The following is a 27,014-nucleotide window of genomic DNA, read 5'->3' as shown; positions in this document are numbered from 1 at the left end:
GTGGTGTGGCAGTTAAGTTCGCACATTCTGCTTCAGAGGCCCGGGGTTCACCAGTTTGGATTCCGGCTGCGAACATGGTACCACTTGTCAAGCCATGCTGTGGCAGCATCCCACATATAAAGCAGAGGAAGATGAGCATGGATGTTAGCTCAGGGCCACTCTTCCTCAGCAAAAAAAGAGGAGAATTGGCAGCAGATGTTAGCTCAGGGCTAATCTTCTCAAAAAAAAATTGTTCTAAGAATAAATTTCTTTTCATAGGTAAGAAATAGCATTGTTGTCATTTTTAAAGATTTTTGTTGAATAGAAAGTTTATGTGTTATATATAAGTATATATAACAATGCATAATTAAAAACTATATAAAACACTGCATATACTCATATATACTAATGTTATATGTTTTAATATACATAATGTTGCTGGAAAATAGACATTATGAAAATAATTGGGCATGGCATAATGCATAACCATCATTTATATCTAAAATAAAACATATCCCTCTCACCTTTTGTATGTAATTCTTTTCCATTCCTGACATTTTAATAACTACATGCCCCATAATGTTCATTGTATCAGTTTATGTTTCTATGCAATAAAATATACCCATATAACCTTTATAACTCTGATGTTTTTGTGAATACAAAACATACAGGTATTCTTTTGTCCAAAATAAGTTTTTATTTCTGCAATCGAATCTGAAAAACTCGTAGTTAATACCTATAATGGATCTATTATATAGCACTTATTGTATTAGCTCTCAAATTATCAGATCAATTAATAAAGATATTCTATGTCAATTTACCTTTTGTTTAGAAAGTTATGACTTTTGTTTATTTCAAAGCATTTCCACAGAGAAACAGAAGTATAGGGAAGGAAACAAACCAAAAAAAAAATGAAATTTAATTAGTTGTTTAATTTTATTATGTGGTGTTTGCACATACGGTACTAGAATGTTGATGCAAATAAGGGGTCTGTGCCCCCGCAGGTCATTTACTGTCAGTGAGACTAAGCCGAGCTGGAGCTGCGAGCACACACTTGGCTCTGGTCTCACCTTCAGTGTCACTTCTATGTCACAACCCAATGCTTCCATATCACCAGGGTCCCAGGAAGTTGCTCTAGAGAACCATAGGTCAAATTGGGGGCTGGTGAACAAAGGAAGACAAAAGAAAAAGGTGGCTCAGAAGGGCGTTGGCAGTAGTCGACAGAGTGACTGCCATCCTCTAACTGCGCCCAAGTTTGTAGCACTTTCCCGCACACATTTCAGTGTGTGCAAGCTGAGATCCTCTCCAAGCGCAAGAGAATCGGAAAACGATATATGATAAAGATAACACTTCAAAGTCCAAGGAGAAAAACTGAATCTATTATTTTGAGTGCGTCAATGACATTCACATAATTTTACACTCTGTGTATTGACCAACAACAATTTCATCAGCCTTTTGTCCCTAAGTCAAGAAGCTGCAGCCCATAAAGAGTATATTACACAAACAGATTCCTGACATGATTTTCAAATTGTATGTGAGAATATCAAGAGGAGAACGCCATTGGATTCATACTGTTTGAATTATTCTATTAAACAAGTCTAAAATGAACTAGCCTGTTATATACAATACCGTTTTTGTTGTTGTTTTTTTGAGGAAGATTAGCCCTGAACTAACATCTGCCACCAATAGTCCTCTTTTTGCTGAGGAAGACTGGCCCTGAGCTAACACACATGCCCATCCTCCTCTATTTTATATGTAGGACACCAGCCACAGCGTGGCCTGATAATTGGTGTGTAGGTTCGTGCCATGCATCCAGGCCAGCTAACCCTGGGTGCCAAAGCAGAGCATGTGAACTTAACTGCTGCACCACCAGCTGGCCCCTACAATACAGTTTTTGAAGAAGCTGTCTGCACTGCATGCCAGCTCTCCCTTTCCCACTGGTGTATGAATGAAGTAAATGGATCCATGAGTTGTAGGAATTACAAATGATTGAATCAATTACTATCTTCAAAAGAATTCTCATAATTGAGGGCAATGGAGAAAGAGGAGAACCCTCGGGCTCAATCGAACAGGGTTATATTCCCATCTGCATTGCTGACTGCATAACAAAAGCCCCAGTGATATTGGTTATGGTATCTTGGAAATAATCACTCACTTTTTGACCTGAGCAGGGGCACATTACCACTATAAGCATACATCAGACTCAGCACAACTGAGATGAGTCTCATAATATTTGGATTTGCTGGCTACCAACTACAACAGGGTATACCCCCAGAAAAGCTATCGACATAAGTGGGAAAACCCAGCTCTTACAAGGGCCACGCATAAATTCACCCATCTCAGAAGGCAACCTAAAATCACGAGGAAGAAAGTTTCGTAGTTCTTTGGTGAAAAGAGACTCACCTGGTAGTCTCTGGGTACATCTAGGTGAGAGATGAGACCTTTCCAGAGACTGAGACATTGATGACAACTATTGTTGTGACCTAGTATAGGTGTGCTGGCCCAGACATTGGAAGATGCCATTGGAATTCTTCCCCTTGCCTGTTAGACCAGGGGTCTGCCACACCTACTAGAGAGCAGGTTTAACACAGCTAAGCCAGTGCAGGCAGCCAGACTGGCCCAAGCCAACAGCAAGCCCTCAGGCTACTTGTCAGCCTGCATAGACTTGGAGCCTCGATCATCTGCAGCCAGGTGAGTGTGTCCACCACCGTGGGGCAAAGCCTGCATGAGAAGCAGGGAGAGTGTTGGGGGCGTTGGTGAAGAGTGTGGGGGCCTCCACAGTGGGGTGACTGCGTATGATCCAGGGGGTTGGGAAAAGTGCATGGAGCAGGACTGTGTTGATGGTGTGTGTGGACCTGTGGGGGGTGGAGCCTATCAGTGGCAAAAGCCCTGTGCTTCACAAACAGCCACAAAGGGGATTGGCCCTGCCTCTCAAAGCCTGAAACAATTGGGTGTTCCTGTGCCTGGGGCCAGCCCCACTCAGCTGCAATTCTGAGAGCTGACAGCAGCATTGCAGGCTTGGGGCATACAGCAACTGTAAGCCCTTGAGGCTAGCAACCAGCCACACTGGGTGCCTACTCACTTAACAGAAAAACTGCAACAGAAGTGTGCTATTACACCTTGCAGCCAACTGTGCTGGGGCTCCCCAAACCCAATTTACAAACAGCAGGCCAGGGGGGTAAAGCCTACCCTCCCTAGGTACCTGCAGTAAGAGCAACTCTGCTGCAGCAGAAGTACACATGTGGCCCACACAGGAATCACTTATGGAACATTTGGACTTGTGAAGAGACAAAAGCACACTGCTGGGCCTCAAAAGGCATCTCTTACATAAGGCCACTTCTCCAAGATCAGGAGACATAGCTGACTCACCTAACACATAGATATAAGCAGAGATAAAGAGGCAAAATGAGGGGGTAAAGGAATACATTCCAAGCAAGAGAACAGGACAAAACCCTAGAAAAATATCTCAATGAAACAGAAATAAGCAATCTACCTGACAAAGATTTCAAAGAAAAAGTCATAAGGATGCTCACTGATCTTGGGAGAAGACTGAATGAACACAGTGAGAACATCAACAAAGAACTGGAAAATATAAAAAGAATTAATCAGAAATAAAGAATAAAATACTTGAAATGAAAAATTCACTAAAAGGACTACATAGAAGAGTAGATGATAGAGAAGAACACATCAGTAACCTGGAAAAAAGACTAGAGAAAATCACCCAAGCTGAAGAGATAAAAGAAAAGAATTAAAAATAATGAGAACAGTCTAAGGGAACTCTGGGACAATATCAAGCACACTAACATTTTCATTACAGATGTCCCAGAAGGAAAAGAGAGAGACAAAGGGGCAGATAATCTATTTGAAAAGAATAATAGCTGAAAACCTTCCTAATCAAAGGAAAGAAAGAGACAACCAGGGACAGGAAGCAGAAAAAGCACCAAACAAGATACACCCAATAAGGCCCACACCAAGACACATTATAACTAAAATGTCAAGAATTAAAGATAAAGAGAGAATACTAAAAGCAGCAAGAGAAAGGTAACAATTGACATACAAAGGGAACCCCATAAGGCCATCAGCTGACATCTCAGCCAAAACCCTACAGGCTATAAGAGAGAGGCATAATATAAATAGTGCTGAAAGGAAAAAACTTCAGGCAAGAATACTCTACCCAGAAAGATTATCATTCAGAATGGAGGGAGAGATAAAGAGTTTCCAAGACAAGCAAAAATTAAAGGAGTTTATCACCAAGAAACCAGTTCTACAAGAAATGCTAAAGGGACTGATTTAAGTGGGAAAGATAAGACCACAAATAGGAATCAAAAAATTATAAAAAGAAAAAACAACAGGCATTAAAGTCACAGGTAAAGGCAAAAATACAGTAAAGGTAGCAGATCAACCACCTATAAAGATAATGCAAAGGTTAAAAGACAAAAGTACTAAAATTACCTATTTCAATGATGATAGTGCAATGGATAGAGATACATAAAATAAGAGATTAGACATGATTTGAAAGACATAAAATGTGGGAAGAGGAAAATAAAAGAGTAGAGCTTTTAGAAAGAGGTAAAACTAAAGAGACTACTAATTCACTATAGATTGCTATATTCATGGAACGCTATATATGAACCTCATGGAAATCACAAACCAGAAACCTATAATAAATACACAAGTAAATAAAAGAGAGGAGATCAAACATATTACTAAAGGAAGCTGTCAGACCACAAGGGAAGAGAGCAAGAGAAGAAGAAAGGAAAAGAGAAGAACTACTAAAACACCCAGAAAAAAGTAACAAAATGGCAATAAATACACATTTATCAACAGTTACTTTACATGTAGAGCAGAAGTAAACAATTTAGAGACTGAAAAAAAATAGAAAAAATTAATGAAACCAAGAGCATGTTCTTAGAAAAGGTTAACAACATATTGACAAATCTTTAGCTAGACTCACCAAGAAGAAAAGAGAGAAGGCACAAATAAATATAATCAGAAATGAAAGAGGACAAATTGCAGTGGACACCTCAGAAATACAAAAGATTGTAAGAGAATACTATGAAAAGCTACATGCCAAGAAATTGGAAAATCTAGAAGAAATGGATAAATTCTTAGAATCATACAACCTTCCAAAACTGAATCAAGAAGAAACAGAGAACTTGAATAGAACAATCACCAGTAAGGAGATCCTAAGAGTAATCAAAAACCTCCCAAAAAATAAAAGTCTGGGACCAGATGGCTTCCCTGGTGAATTCTACCAAACATTCAAAGAAGACTTAATACTTATCCTTCTCGAACTCTTCCAAAAAACTGAAGTGGAAGGGAAACTTCCTAACTCATTCTATGAAGCCAAAATTATCCTGATATCAAAACCAGCCAAGGACAACACAAAATAAGGAAATTATGGGCCAATACCACTGATGAACATTGATGTAAATATCCTCAACAAAATACTAGCAAATTGAATGCAGAAATACATTAAAAAGATCATACACCATCATCAAAGTGGGATTTATTCCAGGGATTCAGGGATGGCTTAACATCTGCAAATGAATCAACATGATACACCACATTAACAAAATGAAGAATAAAAATCACAAGGTCATCTCAGTAGCTGCAGAGAAAGTATCTGACAATATACAGCATAGACTTATGATAAAAATTCTGAATAAAATGGATATAGAAGGAAAGTACCTCAACATAATAAAGGCCATATATAACAAACCCACAGATGTATCATTTTCAATGGAGAAAAACTGAAAGCTATCCCTCTAAGAATAGGAACTGGAGAAGGATTCCCACTTTCACCACATTTATTTCACATGGTATTGGAAGTCCTTGCCAGAGAAATCAGCTAAGAAAAAGAAATAAAAGGAATCCAATTGGAAAGGAAGAAGTGAAACTGTCATTATTTGAAGACGACATGATTTTATACATAGAAAATATTAAAGAGTCCACTAGAAAACTTCAGAAATAATAAATGAATACAATCAAGTTGCAGGATACAAAATCAACATACAAAAATCAGTTGTGTTTCCATACACTAAAAATGACATAGCAAAAAGAGAAATTCAGAATGCAATCCCATTTACAGTTGTCACAAAAAGAATAAAACACCTTGGAATGAACTTAACCAAAGAGGTGAAAGATCTTTATGCCAAAAACTATAAAACATTGTTGAAAGAAATCGTAGAAATGGAAATATATTCTGTTCTTAATTGGAAGAATTAACATAGTTAAAATGTCCATACTTCCTAAAGCAATGTATAGATTCAATGCAATCCTTATCAAAGTTCCAACATTTTTCACAGAAATAGAACAAAGCATCTTAAAATTTACATTGAACAAGAAAAGACTCCAAATAGCTAGAGGAGTTCTGAGAAAAAAGAACAAAGCTGAAGGTATCACACTCCCTGATTTCAAAATATACTACAAAGCTATATACAAAACAGCATGGTATTGGCTGTGATTATAGGTGACCCTGCTCCCAGCTGCTGGGAAAGCCCATAACACCGCTGCAGAGCACAAGGCAGGAGCACATCTAAGTGGGCTGCAACAGTAGGCACCAGCATCCTGAGGCCCCCTTGCGATTGCCCCCACACCCAACGAGGGACCCCACAGGACCACTGTGACTACGAGGAAGGGTCCAGGTCCAGTCTGTAACAGCTGACAGGGTTCCTGGTTGGTGCAGTGTAAACAGCTGCCCCCCCCACGCACACACCAGTCACAACAAGTGGAAGCAGCAACTAAACTCTATCTCTATACGGAGGCACAAATCCATGCCATCAAGCCATATGAAAAAATATATTAAATCTCCAGAACAGAAGGAAAATGATAAGCACCCAGAAAACAATCCCAAAGACAATGAAATCTATAACCTACATGACAATGATTTCAAAACTGCCATTACTAAAAAACTCAATGAGTTAAAAGAGAATTCAGATAGACAACTCAATGAGTTCAGGAGCTATGTCACAAAAGAGCTTGACACTATAAAGAAGAACCAATTAGAAATACTGGAGATGAAGAACACAATGGAGGAGATTAAGAAAAATCTGGAATCTCTGAACAGTAGGGTTGATAATATGGAGGACAGAATTAGCAATTTGGAGGATAGGAATATAGACATGCTGCAGACAGAGGAGGAGAGAGAACTAAGACTAAAAAAAAATGAAGAAACTCTCTGAGAATTATCCAACTCAATTAAGAGATGCAACATAAGGATTATAGGTATTCCAGAGGGAGAAGAGAAGGACAAGGGGGCAGAAGGCCTGTTCAAAGAAATAATAGCTGAGAACTTCCCAAACTTGGGAAGAGAGATGGAGCTTCATGAGACAGAAGCCAATAGATGTCCAAACTTTATTAATGCAAGAAGACCAACCCCAAGGCATATAGTAGTGAAACTAGCAAAAGTCAACGACAAAGAGAAAATACTAAGGGCAGCTAGGCAGAAGAAAATAACTTACAAAGGAAACGCCATAAGGCTATCAGCAGATTTCTAAAGAGAGACCTTACAGGCTAGAAGAGATTGGAATGAAATATTCAAAACTCTGAATGACAAAAACCTGCAGCCAAAAATACTCTACCCAGTGAAAATATCCTTCAAATATGATGGAGAAATAAAAACTTTCCAGATAAACAAAAGTTAAGGGAGTTCATCACCACAAAACCTCCTCTTCAAGAAATGCTCAGGAAGAACCTCATTCCTGGAAAATTAAAAAAAGGAAAGGGGTCACAAAATCCAGAACAAAGGAGATAAGCAGAAGGACAATAACACAAAGTAATAGCTCCCCATCAGGACAAAATGCAAAAGAACAGGAAAACAAGTGATAAAATGGCAACAATAGGCCCACACGTTTCAATAATCACTCTAAACGTGAATGGATTGAACTCTCCAATCAAAAGGCACAGAGTGGCAGGATGGATCAAAGAACAAGATCCAACAATATGCTGCCTCCAGGAAACACGCCTCAGCCCCAAAGACAAACACAGACTCTAAGTGAAGGGATAGAAGACAATACTCCAAGCTAATAATGAACAAAAGAAAGCAGGTGTTGCTATACTTATATCAGACAAAGTAGACTTCAAAGCAAAATAGATACAGAAAGACAAAGACAGGCAGTATATAATGATAAAAGGGATGCTCCAACAAGAAGATATAACACTTACAAATATATATGCACCTAACACAGGATCACCAAAATTCGTAAAGAAACTATTAACAAAACTAAAAGGAGACATCAACCTCAATACAATAATAGTAGGGGACCTCGACACCCCATTAATACCAATGAACAGATCATCCAGACAGAAAATCAACAAGGAAATTATAGAATTAAATGAAAAATTAGATCAGATGGACCTAATAGATATATATATAGGACACTTCATCCAAAAACAGCAGGTTACACATTCTTCTCAAGCACGCATGGAACATTCTCAAGGATAGACCATATCTTGGGAAACAAAGTAGGCATCAATAAGTTCAAGAGGGTTGAAATAATATCAAGCATCTTTTCTGATCATAATGCTATGAAACTAGAAATCAACTACAAGAATAAAGCTGGGAAAGGGCCAAAAATGTGGAGACTAAACAACACACTACTGAACAAACAATGGATTATTGGAGAAATTAAAGAAGAAATCAAATATTATCTGGAGACAAATGAAAATGAAAACACACCGTACCAAATTATTTGGGACGCAGCAAAGGCAGTCCTAAGAGGGAAATTCATTACAATACAGGCTCACCTCAATAAGCAAGAAAAATCTTACATAAACAATCTCGAACAACAGCTAACAGAATTAGAAAAAGAAGAACAAACAAAGCCCAAAGTCAGTAGAAGGAGGGAAATAATAAAAATTAGAGCAGAAATAAATGATATTGAAATAAATAAGACAGTAGAAAGGATCAATGAAACAAAGAGTTGGTTCTTCAAAAAAATTAACAACATTGACAAACCCTTAGCCAGACTCACTAAAGAAAAAGAGAGAAGTCTCAAACAATAAAATTAGAAACGAGAGAGGAGAAATAACAACAGATACTGAAGAAACACAAAGGATCATAAGAGAATACTATGAAAAACTATATGCCAACAAACTGAACAACCTGGAAGAAATGGATAAATTCCTAGACTCATACAAGCTCCACAAACTGAATCAGGAAGAAATAGAGAATATGAATAGACCAATCACAAGTAAAGAAATAGAAACAGCAATCAAAAACCTCCCCAAAAATAAGAGTCCAGGACCAGACAGCTTCTCTGGAGAATTCTACCAAACATTCAAAGAAGATTTAATACCCATCCTTCTCAAACTATTCCAGAAAATAGAGGAAGATGGAGCACTCCCTAATACATTCTATGAAGCCAACATCACCCTGGTCCCCAAACCTGACAAGGACAACACAAAGAAGGAAAACTACAGGCCAATATCACTGATGAACATAGATGCAAAACTCCTCAACAAAATTTTGGCAAACCGAATACAGCAATACATCAAAAAGATCATACACCATGATCAAGTGGGATTCATACCAGGGACACAGGGATGGTTCAACATCCACAAGTCAATCAACGTGATTCACTACATTAACAAAATGAGAAACAAAAACCACATGATCATCTCAATAGATGCAAAGAAAGCATTTGACAAGATCCAACATCCATTTATGATAAAAACCCTCAATAAAATAGGTATAGAAGGAAAGTAGCTCAACAGAATAAAGGCCACATATGACAAACCTACAGCCAACATCATACTCAATGGACAAAAACTGAAATCCATCCCTCTCAGAACAGGAACAAGACAAGGGTGCCCACTTTCACCACTCTTATTCAACATAGTACTGGAGGTTTTGGCCAGAGCAATTCGGCAGGAAAAAGAAATAAAAGGAATCCAAATAGGTAACGAAGAAGTAAAACTCTCACTGTTTGCAGGCGACATGATCTTATATATAGAAAATCCCAAAGAATCCATAGAAAAACTATTAGAAACAATAAACAACTACAGCAAAGTTGCAGGGTATAAAATCAACATACCTAAATCAGTAGAATTTCTATATGCTAACAATGAACTAACAGAAAAAGATCTCAAGAACTCAATCTCATTCACGATCACAACAAAAAGAATAAAATACCTTGGGATAAATTTAACCAAGGAAGTGAAAGATCTATACAACGAAAACTACAGGACTTTCTTGAAAGAAATCGACGACACCATAAAGAGATGGAAAGACATTCCATGCACATCGATTCGAAGAATAAACATAGTTAAAATGTCCATACTACCTAAAGCAATCTACAGATTCAACGCTATCCCAATCAGAATTCCAATGTCATTCTTTACAGAAATTGAACAAAGAATCCTAAAATTCATATGGGGCAATAAAAGACCCCGAATTGCTAAAGCAATCCTGAGAAAGAAGAACAAAGCTGGCGGCATCACAATCCCTGACTTCAAAACATACTACAAAGCTACAGTAATCAAAACAGCATGGTACTGGTACAAAAACAGATGCACAGATCAATAGAGCAGAATCAAAAGTCCAGAAATAAAACCACACATCTATGGACAGCTAATCTTTGACAAAGGAGAAGAGGGCCTACAATGGAGAAAAGAAAGTCTCTTCAACAATTGGTGCTGGGAAAACTGGACAGCCACATGTAAAAGAATGAAAATCAACCATTCTTTTTCACCATTTACTAAAATAAACTCAAAATGGATCAAAGACCTAAAGATTAGGCCTGAAACAATAAGTCTTCTAGAAGAGAATATCAACAGTACACTCTTTGACAGCAGCTTCAAAAGAATCTTTTCAGACACCATAACCCCTCAGACGAGGGAAACAATAGAAAGAATAAACAAATGGGACTTCATCAGACTAAAGAGCTTCTTCAAGGCAAGGGAAAACAGGATTGAAACAACAAAACAGCCCACTAATTGGGAAAAAATATTTACAAGTTATTTATCCGAAAAGGGGTTAATCTCCATAATATACAAAGAACTCCCACAACTCAACAATAAAAAATCAAACAACCCAATTACAAAATGGGCAAGGGACATGAACAGACATTTCTCCAAAGAAGATATACGGATGGCCAATAGACACATGAAAAGATGTTCCTCATCACTAATCATCAGGGAAATGCAAATCAAAACTACACTAGGATATCACCTTACACCTGTTAGAATGGGAAAAATATCCAAAACCAAGAGTGACAAATGTTGGAGAGGCTGTGGAGAAAAAGGAACCCTCATACACTGTTGGTGGGAATGCAAACTGGTGCAGCCACTATGGAAAAAGAGTATGGAGATTCCCCAAAAAGTTAATAATACAAATACCTTATGACCCAGCCATCCCTCTACTGAGTATCTATCCTAAGAACTTGAAATCAGCAATTCAAAAAGTCCCATGCACCCCTATGTTCATCACAGCCTTATTCACAATAGCCAAGTCATGGAACCAACCTAAGTGCCCAGCAACTGATGATCGGATAAGGAAGATATGGTATATATATATACAATGGAATACTACTTAGCCATAAAAAAGGACAAAGTCGTCCCATTCGCAACAACATGGATAGACCTTGAGGGTATTATGCTGAGTGAAATAAGCCAGACAGAGAAAGACGAACTCTGTATGACTTCACTCATAGGTGGTAGTTAACATATGGACAAAGAGAACTGATCGGTGGTTACCAGGGGAAAGAGGGGTGGGGGAAGGGCACTAGGGGCGAAGTAGTGTACCTACAATATGACTAATAATGATGTACAACTGTAATTTCACAAGGTTGTTAACTATCATATCCTTAATAAAAAAAATTTAAACAATACATATTTGTTAGTCTCAAAAATAGTGTCCTAAAAATTAAAAAAGAAAGATGGTCTTTCAAAGGGCCTTGCTCCTGCTTATTCTAATGCTGGCTCTAAAAGGTGTGGGCTCACAATATCTACAAACCAACTAGTCCTCTACCTTTGCAATGTTTGCTAGCCAAGTGATGATAGGAGGTCCATTCTATAAACAATAATGTACAAATCAGCTATTCTGCATGAAGTTAGATATTCCACTCATTCCTGCTCTGTGTTTCTTCATGTACAGATGTTTAACATAATTGCTGTACCTTGTCTTTGACATCATGCAGATAGATCCTGTCTTCCTCTCACTAGGAAGAATCTGACCACTGGAATTGAACTCCTGAATCCAGCTGTAGCATGAGATCCAGGTTACACAGGGAGTAGTACCTGAGTGAAGGACTTTGGGTGTCTTCTAGGAGGGAGGGAACATTTGTGTCTAGTTATGTAAGGACAAAACACAGAAGTACACTTCTCTTTCCTACAGACACTGATATTATAAAGTTGTTTTCAATTGAAAAGGCAATCAGAGAGTACACAGCCTTCCAAAAATATAGAGGGAAATAGTACTAAACAACCAAGTTAGTGGTATTTGTCAATTTTTAAAATTATTCTGTATTGTGACTTTTCTTCTTAAACATTCACTTTCATGCCTAATTTTGTATTCCTAGTTTTACAATACTTTTTAATAAATGAGGTCCTTAAACTGAATAAGTGGAAGATCCCAACAACATCTGGACATACCCCTGTTGATCACCAGAATGGCCTGAGATTTAGTATGGCATCAGCTAATTGCCTAGGGTATTGGCTTTGCCACTTTATATAAAATATCTGTTTACCATCCTGCCTTCTCCTAGTTTCTGAAAAAATATCAGAATTCTAGCTTTTGTTTTTCCTTTTTCTCTAATCTCCGTGTTTTTTCAGGTTCTTCTCCACTTGCTCAATTCTAAATTTGTGACATGTAACATCAGAGATTTCTATTAGACATGTCAGTAGACAGATGTACACAATGATGAATACTCAGAATTCAGGGGCAAGTTCTAGGCAGAACATATGTGTGGGGGTCATCAGCATAGAAATGTTGAGGTCCCTGGAAGGTAGAGTGGATAAGCTCTATTATACTGGAGGAGTTGGCCTTAGATAAACACAAGGACATTTATCTATCAGGATAGGGCTGCCAGTGGATATCGCAATGCTGAGACTTCACAATTGGGAAAAACGTCATCACCTAAGAATTCGAACGAGAAGTACATGTTAATTTTGAGGGAAAGGAAGAAGGTTTAACTAACATAGGTTCTGGTAGATTAGGCAAGAAGACAGACTAAAAAATATAACATGACTGTGAGGCAGAATTAAAGGCTTTTTTGAAATTCTAGTCTAGTATTCAAAACATGGTGTGTCTTCCTCCAGCTGCACTCAGCTGCACTGCTGTGTTAGAGAGCTAGAGCTCGGTGATCATTTTTCCAAAAGAGTCAGATGAAAGAGAACAGTGCAAGAGGGCAAGCCTCTGTGGCCACATGGCTATCATGAGCATAACAGCTGACCGTAGGCCTTTATACAGTCTTTGCTTAAGCATCTCTCCTTCACTCCACACCTCTCCAATCCACTGCCCACACCCTTGTTTGAAACATGTCATCTCTGACCAGGATCCTTGAAACAGCTCCTGGAGGCCCCCTCTCCCACCCCTTCACTCCCATTTCACATTGGAGTCAGAGGACTTTTTTAAAAGGCAAACTCCATCACTTCCTCATGCTTGAAATCCTTGGTGGCTCTCCTTAGTTCTTCAAATAAAGTTCGTATTCCTTATTATCGTCTTTTAACAGATTCCACCACCCAAACACTAACACAAACATCACACCCAGCAAATTACAGCCATGCTGAACATTTTTTAGTCATTTAAATAGCACACCTTTCTTTGTATACCTGGTCAACTTTACACATGCTTCCTATGCCCAGAATGCTCCTTTCTCTTCCCATTCACTGAACTCCAGCCCCAACAAGACACATTTTCATCAGTTGAGCCTTTCATTTAGATTTCAAGTTTATTTAAGGCCTCCTCCAAAATTCCCTTCCTAAATTCCTTAGTCAGCTAGGCTTTTTCTGAACTCAACCCTTCTATACAGTTGTATTGAATCCCCAGTACCTAGTGGAGTGCTTGGCACAGGGAAAATACTTAATGAATATTTGTAATATGAGTTAATAAACAAAAATGTATTCACAAATCAGTTAACAAATTGCAAATCTTCGCAACAACCTATGCTTTATTAGCCCCATTGAACATATGAAGAAATTGAAGTTCATAGTGGCTAACACATTTGCAGAGGGTAGCGTATTTAGTAAGAGTTGTCATTTGTCGCCAAGTCTCTTATTCTGAAACCTTTGCTCTCTCATCAGCACCAGGCAGTCTTTCCTATTCTCATTTCTTTCCAATTTATCAATGCTTATACTGAGAGAGAAAGAGGAAGTTTAGTATAATATTTAAGAGCACAGATTTTTGAGAGAGACAGCAGGATTCAAATCCTTGGCTTTGACGTTTACTATCCATGTGACATTGAGTATTTACTTAAACTCTTTGCCTTCGCTTCCAAATCTGTAAAATGTGAATTATAATAACTATTTCACAGTCTCATCGTAAAGATTAAATAAATTATTACAGCACTTAGAACAATACCTGGCACATATATGGAAGCTATATATACTGGGTAACCATTATTGCTTCATTTTTGTTATTACTGGTGTGGCTTCATATCAGAAGATACAGAATTTTCCCAATTGGTGGTTTCAGGCTGGATGTAACATGGCATGGTCTAGATCATTAAATTGTGCCTTTAAATTTGCCTTATCTGAGGGATCCCTTTCTGGAGACAGAAGTCTACAACTCACACAATTTGCACAGGACTGCTACCTCATGGTGGTAGATGAGTGGTAATAGAAGATGCCCCTTCAGAATTGCTCACCAGATCCAACTCTCTGAGCCTCGGCTGCTTGTCAAGCCTATCATCCTCCGGGCACTGATCTCCATGCAGGAAAATAATCCGTTTAGCACTGAGTCTTATGTTCACAGCTCTGTTCTTGTGCTATTTGAAATTTTCCTTTGAGAAAGAGAATCCTCGAAGGATATTTTTGTATGTCAAATGTAAATCCAAGAAGCATAGAACATGAGTATTGTACTCATTAATGGCAGGAGAGTTTTCTTATTTACATATAACAAATGAGAGTAGATTTATATTTTATTCAATGCCTGAAAATATTGATCTACAGGCCTTAGTAACCTATGTAAAATATTTCCCAAAGTAATTAATAGGTTTATATCAAATTTTATGTAGAAAGATAAATGAGAGCTGCTCTTTGATTTTAATTAGGCAGAGTGCAAATACATGGGCACTTCCAGATACTTGTGATAGCAGTATAAGTTGGTATGGCTTTTCTAAGAGGCAATTTAGACACATAAACCCAATATCTTGAATATATTAAAATATTTTCCACCCAACATTTCCAAAATCTGAATTTAGATGAAAGGAAATAATTTGAAAGTTACTTAAATTGGTGGGCAAACATCAATTTTGGTTATCTATTTTTTTGGTTCCTTTGCATTTACCTAACATCTGTGACACTGTAATAAAATGTAAGCTCAATGACAGCAGTGACTTTTTCTGCCTTTTTTTCCAGCCTAATAACAAATGCTTAGCAGATTAACTGATATTTAGAGAATACTCAACTATTATCAAATAAATCAAATGATTGTTATGATATGTCTGACGGAACAAATGGGAAAGTATCTAAAAGGCAAAATTAAGGAATTGGCTAAATAAATATGGCCAAAAGATAGATTAGACAAAATCTACTGAAAAGTCGTAGCTTTTTTGAAGAATATTAATTAACATAAAAAAAATCTCGACATATTTTTACATGAAAAACTAGAACACAAATCATATAATCCTAACTTTGCAAGTAAAATCTTTAAAAACAGAAATAAGGGGCTGGCCCGGTGTTGCAGCAGTTAAGTTTGCACATTTCACTTCGATGGCCTGGGGTTTGCCGGTTGAGATCCTGGATGCGGACCTATGCATTGCTTGTGAAGCCATGCTGTGGCAGATGTAGCACATATAAAGTAGAGGAAGATGGGCATGGAGGTTATCTCAGGGCCAGTCTTCCTTAGCAAAATGAGGAGGATTGGCAGCAGATATTAGCTTAGGGCTAATCTTCCTCAAAAAATAAAAAATAAAAATAAAAAAGAGAAACAAAATAAACCGTTTATATGAAGCCAGACATCATTTTTATTCTCCCCTTTAAAATTGTCCTTATTTCAAGCATTATGATGAACTACCTTATTTTTAAATGTTAAAATAGTTATAAAGACCATGAAGTTAGTTGGAAAATGGTTATGAAATAATTTATCTAAATAAGACTGTAGAAATGCATGCTGGATTACTACTAAGGAAAAGTTATACTAATATATGGATAGAAAATGGCAAATAAAACTGTTCAAGGTACGTAGTTTCTGGGTTTCTTTATCTTTCCTTTCTCTCTTTCTTCCTTTCTTCCTTCCTTACTTCCTTATTTTCTTCCTTTTGTTCTCTTCTTTCTAATTCCGTTAGGTTTTTCTTTTTTTCTAAAATGTTAAATTATAAAGCTATTTCATTAGCCATTTCAGTAACTACTTTAAAAAACTGGAGTTGGGTATGAACTCTTTTTCTTCAGATACTGGTAGATATTTTAGGAGATGCCAGAGCCTTATTTATTTATTTTTTATTTTGCAGGGAACGATTCACCCTGAGCTAACATCTGTTGCCAATCTTCCTCTTTTTCTTTTTTTTTTCCTCCCCAAAGCCCCAGTACATGCTCATATATCCTAGCTGTAAGTCATTCCAGTTCTTCTATGTGAGCAGCCACCACAGCATAGCAACGGACAGACAGGTGGTGTGGTTTCGCAACCAGGAAGGGAATCCCGGCTGGCAAAGCAGTGATCACCAAACTTTAACCACTAGGCCATCAGGGCTGGCTCACCAGAGCCTTCTTTACTAACAACAAACTCAAGTATATCAGAGTTGTTCTTCCACTATTAGTCCCACAATAAAACTAAAACCACAAAAAGCAATGAGCAAGCAACGACCTACATTTTTATTTAGCTCTTGTGCCATTGTGAATGTCAGCTTTAATCTATGATTATTCTGTAGGGAAAAAAAATTATGAAGACATTTGATGTAATCATTTTTTTTTTCTCTCTGCCTTCAGACACTTTTGATACATTTCATTGTGTTGTAAATGTCCCAGCATTTTTTATCCTACTGAGTCTTAACTGGAAGAGAAATAACTGACATAAAAGCAGGGAATTTAGTTCTCCCTGGTTACACAAACAAGGTCAACCTTAACCAGGATTTAATTATCAATCTGTAGTATTTCCAAGCCTATAGACCCTAGAGTAGAAACATAATAAAGATTATTATTTAGGTGTTATAAATTATTCCCATTTTGATTCTTAAAAATGGCTACAGAAACCATTTGGAATTTTACAGAATTCTCAATGACTTCTTATTGCAACAAACCTGTGATTAGCATAGGTATTTAATTGAATTATGACAATTGTATGTTCTTTTGCATACTCAGAGAGATAACCTAACCCTGAGATTAAAAAAAAAAACAATTAACTTTCTTTACATACGTCTTTATATTTTCTGCATTTTCTAATTCCAAGTCTTACGCAAATTTTTCTCTTCCGTGTTTTACTCAGCAAATAACTACAGTAATACTTGAGGTTTAAATTCAGACTATTTGTATTTGAACCTGCTACTTCTTCCTCAACGCACTCCTGCTAAGCTTCTCTCTGTTCTCCTCCCCAGAATGGGGGGCTGCAGGATCTGCTGAATAGTTATTTAAGCCAATATGAAGGTGCTCATACACTTCTCTGCATTCGATCTTTTCTTTGATATATATATATTTTTGTCTTTCTCTGTTTTTTTGTATCCATGCATCATTTATTTTCATGAACTACTTATGAATCCAGAACCACTGTTTACTAAGGAAAAGCCATTAAAATCTTCATACTTGTTGATCATACCTTGAGAATCTTGCACATAATCTCATAAACTGAAAATGTTTTCTCTGCTCGGGTCCAGTCCCATGTTGTCACCTTTAAAAGATGAGAAACTAGTATATCATCTGTTTTAGAAAGAGAGCGCCCATCTCCCTATTTATTTTACTTATATAATATGGTGCATAGTGGAACTCTCGTACTCATACTATATAGTGTGTCAGTTGTAAAGTTATTGTCACAGAGATCTTCATATAATGTTTTGGTTTCTTCTCCTCCAAGTTTTATCACACTTCTCTTCCTCTTTCAGCAAATGTTTTATGTTATCTTCACACCCTCCATTTGCCCAATGTCTTCACATATTTTAAATAATGTGTGTGTTCTCCACATATAAATACCAAGTATCTCACACCTATAATATTTTTTCTCAGTTTACCACCAGTTACAAGCAAAGAATACCAAATATCAACACTGGCTTTAATATTTTTTTTAAATAATTTATGTTAAGAAGTCGTTCCAAGATACGAAAGCCTTATAACATTGTGAAGACACCAAAACTACAGTGAATTTGTTTCACTTATCTATGTTTGAAACAAATATTTGTCCAGTCATAAGAAATTATTTCTAGTAGGAATGGAGTGAAAGATATAAATATCAATGACTTTTTTCCTGCCTTCCTGGTTCTTTGAACTTTGTGTCAACATAGACAGTCAAAATAGCAGCAGGTAAGACTTGATAATTCCAAGATCCTGTGCGTTACTAGACCTGTAAGTAAGTGGTCTGGTATTAGGTACTTACATTCAAAAAATATTTATTGAGAATTTACTGTTGTGTAAGGTACTTGCTTCCAAAAGCAAACCCTTAGGTACAATAGGTAGCCATAGATATTTAATACGAAGCCCAAAGCCCACCATATAGGATACCCAAAATGCTATTGATTCGATTTAGACAGACTTATGCCACATAGGAAAACATATGTTGAGTGCCATAAGCGCCTAAACAGAAATGCTTTATAGATTTTTCAAGGGTTAAAAAGTAAATGTTTAATACCAGAACATGTATCCTTAGAAAAATATTTTAAGAAATATTTGGACTGTTTTCTACTTTTGTCTGATCTTATTTTCAAAATATATTGGTAATATGTTATTTGTTACTGTTAAGTTGATGTCACTCTGTTGTGATAATGTGGGAAAAATAAAAAGTGTTGAACAAAATCACTTACTGGAGGTGCCAGAAACTTGTAAAGACATGAACCCCTCAGGGCTAGAAATGTTGGTGAGTACACGCGATCTTGAAGGGGGTCCTGCTCCCGTGCTTCACACCACCCCATGTAGACTATCTGCAAGGAAATTGAATATAATTAACTGTCAAAAAAGTCTCATTTCAGATGTCTTATGTGTATTTTTTATATCTTGTATTTTAATTCTCTCATAAAATGTTCAAATTAATTGATGCAAAAAAGTACGCTAACCAGATTTACGTTCAATAAGTGAATGTAAACTATGCATAAGAATTTAATACGTTTCTATCAGCACTTATCAAGTATTTGTTTATGCAATCTAACTTGAAATGAATTATATCTCCCACTCTCTATCATTCCTCCTATGAAAATATTTCTTTGTAATAAAATTCATTCACTTTATCCTATCAGTTTTCCAATTAGTGGCATTTTACTACCTGGAAATGTGCTCTCAGGTAAAATATTTAAGTGGGTAAAGGAGACAAGACAAAGAGAGATACCTAATGTGATTACCACTAGTGTAGTGTACCACTCTATCTGTGCCTGACATGGCGGGATGATAACCTTTCTTGTTTTAGTCACTGATCTAAGATTATTCAAAAATTATGCATATATCAAATGGTAGTAACAACTCTGTGCCTCTGGCTCTTAAATGTAGCTGATCAATGTCCAAAATAAAATCATGTGAGGTAAGCCGCTCCTCTTTCTCTTATTTGATTGTCATGAAACTCAAACATGTACATAAACATTTATTAAATGAGTACTTCATCCCTAACAAAGTATTCACGTAACATTTCATTTATTTCTTACCACAACTCTATGTAGGAGATGTATTTGGGAATATATATTTCTCACCTCATGTAACTTACTTTGGTTTTATGGTTGGCAGATGCTCTTTCCTGTTCCTAGACTTTTGTTTTTTTGCTATGAGGTTTGCTATGACTAATGGGATTTTAATGCACATGACACAAGTAGAGTTGAACTTAGTATGTCATGCTTCTTCCATTATTGTAAGGAAAGCATACCCAAGGTAGAGAGATGTGGAATAGATCAGAGCTCAGATTACCTCCTGCATCCAAGCCCAGCCAACTCCAGCCTAGTGTCTAATGCCAAACAAACAGTTCTCTTGTAGAGAAAACACATACCCATTGTTGTATTGCACCTAGTTTTGGAGTTGTTTTATTATGCAGCATTACTATGGTGATAGCTGACTAACAACAATGAAAGAATCTGAAGTGTAGAATTTGAAATAAGATATCAGTCTGATTTTAGACCTCATTTTCTTTCCACTATATTATATTTGCTCTCCACAATAATTGTATTGCCCATTATCTCATTATCCAAGTTTGTTTTACAATCAGCTTCTGAGATATAAAGATGCTGTTTTAACAAATTGAGGAATTTTGATTTAAATAAAGTAGCTTAACAAGTGAGTCCAACTTTGTATGAGTTAGAATTGGAATTTGAACCAAAGTCCCTTGCTCTTTTAACTTTACTGTGTATTCTCTAATCTCTTACATTATTAATTTGTTGTTAGTACCCTAAAGTCGATTCCAACTCCTAGTGACCACGTGTACAGCAGAGTGGTACCTGGCTTGGTCTGTTTGCACCATCCTGTCATCTTCTGGCACTATTTCAGACAACATTCTCCTGTTATTTATAGGATGTTCACAGCCAGTTTATTTGGAAGTGGGTGGTCAGGTCCTTCTTCCTAGTCTGTCTCAATCTGGAAGCTCTGCTGAAACCTGTCCACCATGGGTGCCTTTGCTGGTAATTGAAATACTGGTGGAATAGCTTTAAGCATCACAACAACACTCAGCCATCATAGTATGAAAACTAACAGATTGGTGGTGTGGTTCCCTCACTGGGAGACAAACCTCAGTGTGCAGTAGTGAGAATGCCCAATCTTTACCACTAGACCATGAGGGCTGGCTCGATTACTCATATATACTTTGAAATTTATAACATGTGGGAGCTATTCATAGAGACTAAATTGTTTAATAATAATATAGTAAGAACCAGCTACAGTAATTGATTATCTTGTATTGCTCATACGGCCAAGTAGATACTTAATCAAATAATAGCATAGCTTTTACAAAATAATGAAGTCTAATAGCTGACCATACCACAAGGGAAAAAATGAGTTAGCTATAGAAGTATATATAATTTGTCAGAATAACTGACTTAAAGTAAAAGTAGGAGAAGATTAATTTCCTTTTCCAGTTGTTGTGTATCATGCAATTCAGACAACCTGCTAACTGAAGTCACCTTGGAAAACAGGGAAACAATATTTTTTAAATGTGCTTAAAGCACTAGATATTTTATTAGGTATTAAAGAATTAACAGGAAAAACCCATAGTAAAATGGAAATTGTAGAGGTGAGCCCAAATGTGGGTTAACTTTCTAACACAGATATGGCCCATCAGAGACTGAGGTGCTTTTTTCAGCCTCACAGGTTTAGGGCATAATGTTAAATTCCAGGGCCCTTCAAGTGGGGAAGACTTAGTAAACATGCTCTCCTTTTATTTCAGATCACAAGTGACTGCATCCTAATAACAAAGTTGAGGCAGAAGTCATCAGCCCTTATAGTAACTAGAACTCAGATTCAAGTCATCCAGATGGTTGAGAAAATGTTAACCTTGCAATGATCTGTGATGAATCCAGATTACAGTTCTCCTAGGCTCCTGGCTAAAGAAAATGGAAACCCTCTCTGGATGATAATAGTATCATCCTGTGTCTCAACTTATTTTTTATAAAAACTGTGCCCTGGACACAATAAAAATAGCTAAGAATATAAGGGGAAAAATTCATGAAGCACATCAAATGAAAACCATGAAAAACAATAGGCAGCAGGACCCAACATTTAAGCATTCCAGGTATTAAAATTTTCTAACACAGACATTAACTTAATCTTGCTTCCTATGTACAGGAAGATAAGATATGAGCTTGTTTGTCTTCTTTTGAGAAATGTATATTGAGGTCTTTTAGCCCATTTTTAAATTGAGTTATCTGTCTTTTTGCAATTGAGTTTCTTATATATTTTGGACATTATCCCCTTATCAGATGTATGATTTGCCAATATTTTCTCCCATTCCGTAGGCTCCTCTTTCACTCTGTTGATTATTTCCTCTGCTCTCCAGAAGTTTTTTATTTTGATGAAGTCCAATTTGCCTATTTTTGTTTTTGTTGACTATGTTTTTGGCGTCATATCCAAAAAATTATTGCCCAGACGAATGTTGAGGAGATTTTTCCTTATGTTTTCTTCCAGTTCAAAAAGGAAATTAAGAAAACAATCCTATTCACAATAGCAACAAAAAGTACAAAACACTTAGGAATAAACTTAACAAAGAGATGAAAGATTTGTACACTGAAAATTATAGAACATTAACAAAGGAAATTAAGATATAGATAAATAAAAAGACATGTCATGCTCATGGATTGGAAGAGTTAGTATTTAAAAATATCCATAATATCCAAAGTGACCTACTGATGCAATGCAATCCCTATCAAAATCCAAATGGCATTCTTTACAGAAATAATAGAAACATCCTAAAATTCATATGGTACCACAAAAGACCCTAAATAGCCAAAACAATATTGAGAAAGAAGAACAAAGCTAGAGGCACTGCACTTCCTCATTTCAAAATATATTACAAGGCAACAGTAATCAGAACAACAGGATACTGGCATAAAAGTGTATGCATAAACTAATGGAACAGAACAGAGAGCCCAGAAATAAATCCATGCATTTATGCTCGACTGATCTTCAACAAAGATGTCAAGAATGCACAATGGGGAACGGAAAGTCTCTTCCATAAAAAGTGTCCAGAAAACTTGATATCCACATGCAGAAGAATGAAATTGGACCCTTATCTCACACCATATACAAAAATCAACTCAAAGTGAATAAAACACTTATATGTAAGACCTAAAACCATAAAACCACAAAAAATGCAGTTTTAAAACATTATGCATCTTCTCTGTATATATTCCAATGTGGCTACAATTAAAAAGGAAGGAAGTGCCCAATTTTGGTGAAGACATGTAGTAATGTAAAAGCTCATATACAGCCAGTGAAAGTTTCATTTTTCACTTCTAATATAAACTCAACACTAATGTTTAGACATGTGCACTGAGGCATACATACAAGAATGTCCATTGTAGCATAATTCTTAGTAGTTCCAACTGCATACCAATGTTTTAAAATGTTAAGAAACTGCATACCTTCCAACATATTCTTTAGATGTATAAAGTAACAAACTGTGATATAATAAAGTAATAGTATACAGCAAGAAAAATTAGTAATTACAGTTATGTGGAAAAACATACATAAATCCCACAGAATATGTTAATTAAAAGAAGCACATATAGAGTAATATGTACACATACACATATATATATATATATATATGTATGTATGTGTGATTTGATTCAAATAATCTATAGTATTTTAGAATGCATTCTTAGTTGGAAGAAAAAAGTACTGTAGTAAAGCAAGACAATTATTACCCAAACTGTCAGGATAATGGTTACATTAAAAGACAGCAAGCCAGTTGTGACTGGGGAAGAATGCAAAGTGGGGAGAGGGAACCTGAGTTGCTAGTAATCTACTTTTCTTGACCTGGAATGTGGTTACACAGGGGTTTTGGGCTTTTGAATAATCAAGCTGTACATCTATGTTTTATAAACTTTCTATACATGTATTGTATTTTGCAAAAGTTCATTATCAAAATAGCATACAATGTGTACTATTAGTAAGAGTTTTATAACAATCATCTCAAAATAACATAGGGTTTTGTGAATTTTTTTATTTATTTATTTTTTATTAATGTTATGATAGATTACAACCTTGTGAGATTTCAGTTGTACATTTTTGTTAGTCATGTTGTGGGTACACCACTTCCCCCTTTGTGCCCTTCCCCCACCCCCCCTTTTCCCTGGTAACCACCGATCAGATCTCCTTATCAATATACTAACTTCCACCTATGAGTGGAGTCATATAGAGTTCGTCTTTCTCTGACTGGCTTATTTCGCTTAACATAATACCCTCGAGGTCCATCCACGTTGCTGTGAATGGGCGAATTTTTTCTTTTTTTATGGCTGAGTAGTATTCCATTGTGTATATATACCACATCTTCTTTATCCAATCATCAGTTTCTGGGCATGTAGGTTGGTTCCACGTCTTGGCTATTGTAAATAATGCTGCGATGAACATAGGGGTGCAACAGACTCTTGAGATTTCTGATTTCAGGTTCTTAGGATAGATACCCAGTAATGGGATGGCTGGGTCATAGGGTATTTCTATTTTTAACTTTTTGAGAAATCTCCATACTGTTTTCCATAGTGGCTGTACCAGTTTGCATTCCCACCAACAGTGTATGAGGGTTCCTTTTTCTCCACAACCTCTCCAACATTTGTCGCTCTTGGTTTTGGATGTTTTTGCCAATCTAAAGGGTATAAGGTGATATCTTAGTGTACTTTTGATTTGCATTTCCCTGATGATTAGCAATGATGAACATCTTTTCATGTGTCTATTGGCCATATTCATATCTTCTTTTGAGAAATGTCTGTTCATGTCCTCTGCCCATTTTTTGATCGGGTTGTTTGTTTTTTTGTTGTTAAGCAGTGTGAGTTCCTTGTATATTATGGAGATTAACCCTTTGTGGGATAAGTGGCTTGTAAATATTTTTTCCCAATTAGTGAGCTGTTTTTTTGTTTCAATCCTGTTTTCCCTTGCCTTGAAGAAGCTCTTTAGTCTGATGAAGTCCCATTTGTTTATTCTTTCTATTGTTTCCCTCAACTGAGGAGTTATAGTGTCCGAAAAGATTCTTTTGAAACTGATGTCAAAGAGTGTACTGCCTAGATTCTCTTCCAAAAGACTTATTGTCTCAGGCCTAATCTTTAGGTCTTTGATCCATTTTGACTTTATTTTGGTGTGTGGTGAAAAAGAATGGTCAATTTTCAATCTTTTGAATGTGGCTGTCCAGTTTTCCCAGCACCATTTGTTGAAGAGACTTTCTTTTCTCCATTGTAGGCCCTCTGCTCCTTTGTCAAAGATTAGGTGTCCACATATGTGTGGTTTTATCTCTGGGCTTTCAATTCTGTTCCATTCTTCTGTGGACCTGTTTTTGTACCAGTACCATGCTGTTTTGATCACTGTAGCTTTGTAGTATGTTTTGAAATTGGGGATTGTGATTCCGCCGGCTTTGTTTTTCTTGCTCAGGATTGCTTTAGCAATTCGCGGTCTGTTGTTGCCCCATATGAATTTTAGGATTGTTTGTTCAATTTCTGTGAAGAATGTTCTTGGGATTCTGATTGGGATAGCATTGAATCTGGAGATTGCTTTAGGTAGTATGGACATTTTAACTATGTTTATTCTTCCAATCCATGTGCATGGAATGTCTTTCCATCTCTTTATGTTGTCATCAATTTCTTTCAAGAAAGTCTTGTAGTTTTCATTGTATAGATCCTTCACTTCCTTGGTTAAGTTTATCCCAAGGTATTTTATTCTTTTCGTTGCGATTGTGAATGGGATTGAGTTCTTGAGTTCTTTTTCTGTTAGTTCATTGTTAGAGTATAGACATGCTACTGATTTATGCACGTTAATTTTATACCCTGCTACTTTGCTGTAGTTGTTGATTATTTCTAATAGTTTTTCTATGGATTCTTTGGGGTTTTCTATATATAAGATCATGTTGTCTGGAAACAGCGAGAGTTTTACTTCTTTGTTACCTATTTGGATTCCTTTTATTTCTTTTTCCTGCCGAATTGCTCTGGCCAGCACCTCCAGTACTATGTTGAATAGGAGTGGTGAAAGTGGGCACCCTTGTCTTGTTCCTGTCCTCAGAGGGATGGCTTTCAATTTTTGTCCATTGAGTATGATGTTGGCTGTGGGTCTGTCATATATGGCCTTTATTATGTTGAGGTACTTTCCTTCTATACCCATTTTATTGAGGGTTTTTATCATAAATGGGTGTTGGATCTTGTCGAATGCTTTCTCTGCATCTATTGAGATGATCATGTGGTTTTTGTTTTTCATTTTGTTGATGTAGTGTATCACGTTGATTGACTTGCGGATGTTGAACCATCCCTGTGTCCCTGGTATAAATCCCACTTGATCATGGTGTATAATCTTTTTGATGTATTGCTGTAATCGGTTTGCCAAAATTTTGTTGAGGATTTTTGCATCTATGTTCATCAGTGATATTGGCCTGTAGTTCTCCTTCTTTGTGTTGTCCTTGTCAGGTTTGGGGATCAGAGTGATGTTGGCTTCATAGAATGTGTTAGGGAGTTCTCCATCTTTCTCAATTTTCTGGAACAGTTTGAGGAGAATAGGTATTAAGTCTTCTTTGAATGTTTGGTAGAATTCTCCAGAGAAGCCGTCTGGTCCTGGACTCTTGTTTTTGGGGAGGTTTTTGATTACCGTTTCTATTTCCTTACTTGTGATTGGTCTATTCAGATTCTCCATTTCTTCCTGATTCAGTTTGGGGAGATTGTATGAGTCTAGGAATTTGTCCATTTCTTCCAAGTTGTTCAGTTTGTTGGCATATAGTTTTTCATAGTATTCTCTTATGATCTCTTGTATTTCATTGGTATCTGTTGTGATTTCTCCTCTGTCATTCCTGATTTTATTAATTTGCGCTTTCTCTCTTCTTTTCTTGGTGAGTCTGGCTAGGGGTTTGTCAATTTTGTTAATTCTTTCGAAGAACCAACTCTTTGTTTCATTGATCCTTTCTATTGTCTTTTTTGTTTCAATATCGTTTATTTCTGCTCTTATTTTTATTATTTCCCTCCTTCTACTGACTCTGGGCTTTGTTTGTTCTTCTTTTTCTAGTTCTATTAGGTGTCGTTTGAGGTTTCTTATGTGAGCTTTTTCTTGTTTAGTGAGGTGAGCCTGTATTGCGGTGAATTTCC

General features: G+C 36.6%; 1 protein-coding gene across 1 annotated transcript in view; it reads right to left on the bottom strand.

Moving 5' to 3' along the window:
* The window catches only part of SNTG1 (syntrophin gamma 1), a 317,880-nt gene that overhangs the window by 66,119 nt on the left and 224,747 nt on the right, over positions 1–27,014 (bottom strand). Inside the window, exons 12-13 of the mRNA XM_046642673.1 lie at positions 19,083–19,199; positions 17,888–17,959 (exon numbers count right to left, since the gene is read on the bottom strand). Coding sequence (XP_046498629.1) covers positions 17,888–17,959; positions 19,083–19,199 — 189 coding nt within the window. The remainder of the gene's footprint in view (positions 1–17,887; positions 17,960–19,082; positions 19,200–27,014) is intronic.

The sequence above is a fragment of the Equus quagga genome, chromosome 16, assembly GCF_021613505.1.
Source record: "Equus quagga isolate Etosha38 chromosome 16, UCLA_HA_Equagga_1.0, whole genome shotgun sequence".
Lineage (NCBI taxonomy): Eukaryota > Metazoa > Chordata > Mammalia > Perissodactyla > Equidae > Equus > Equus quagga.
The sequence above is the reverse complement of the archived record's forward strand: the minus strand, read 5'-3'. Positions and strand labels throughout refer to the sequence as shown.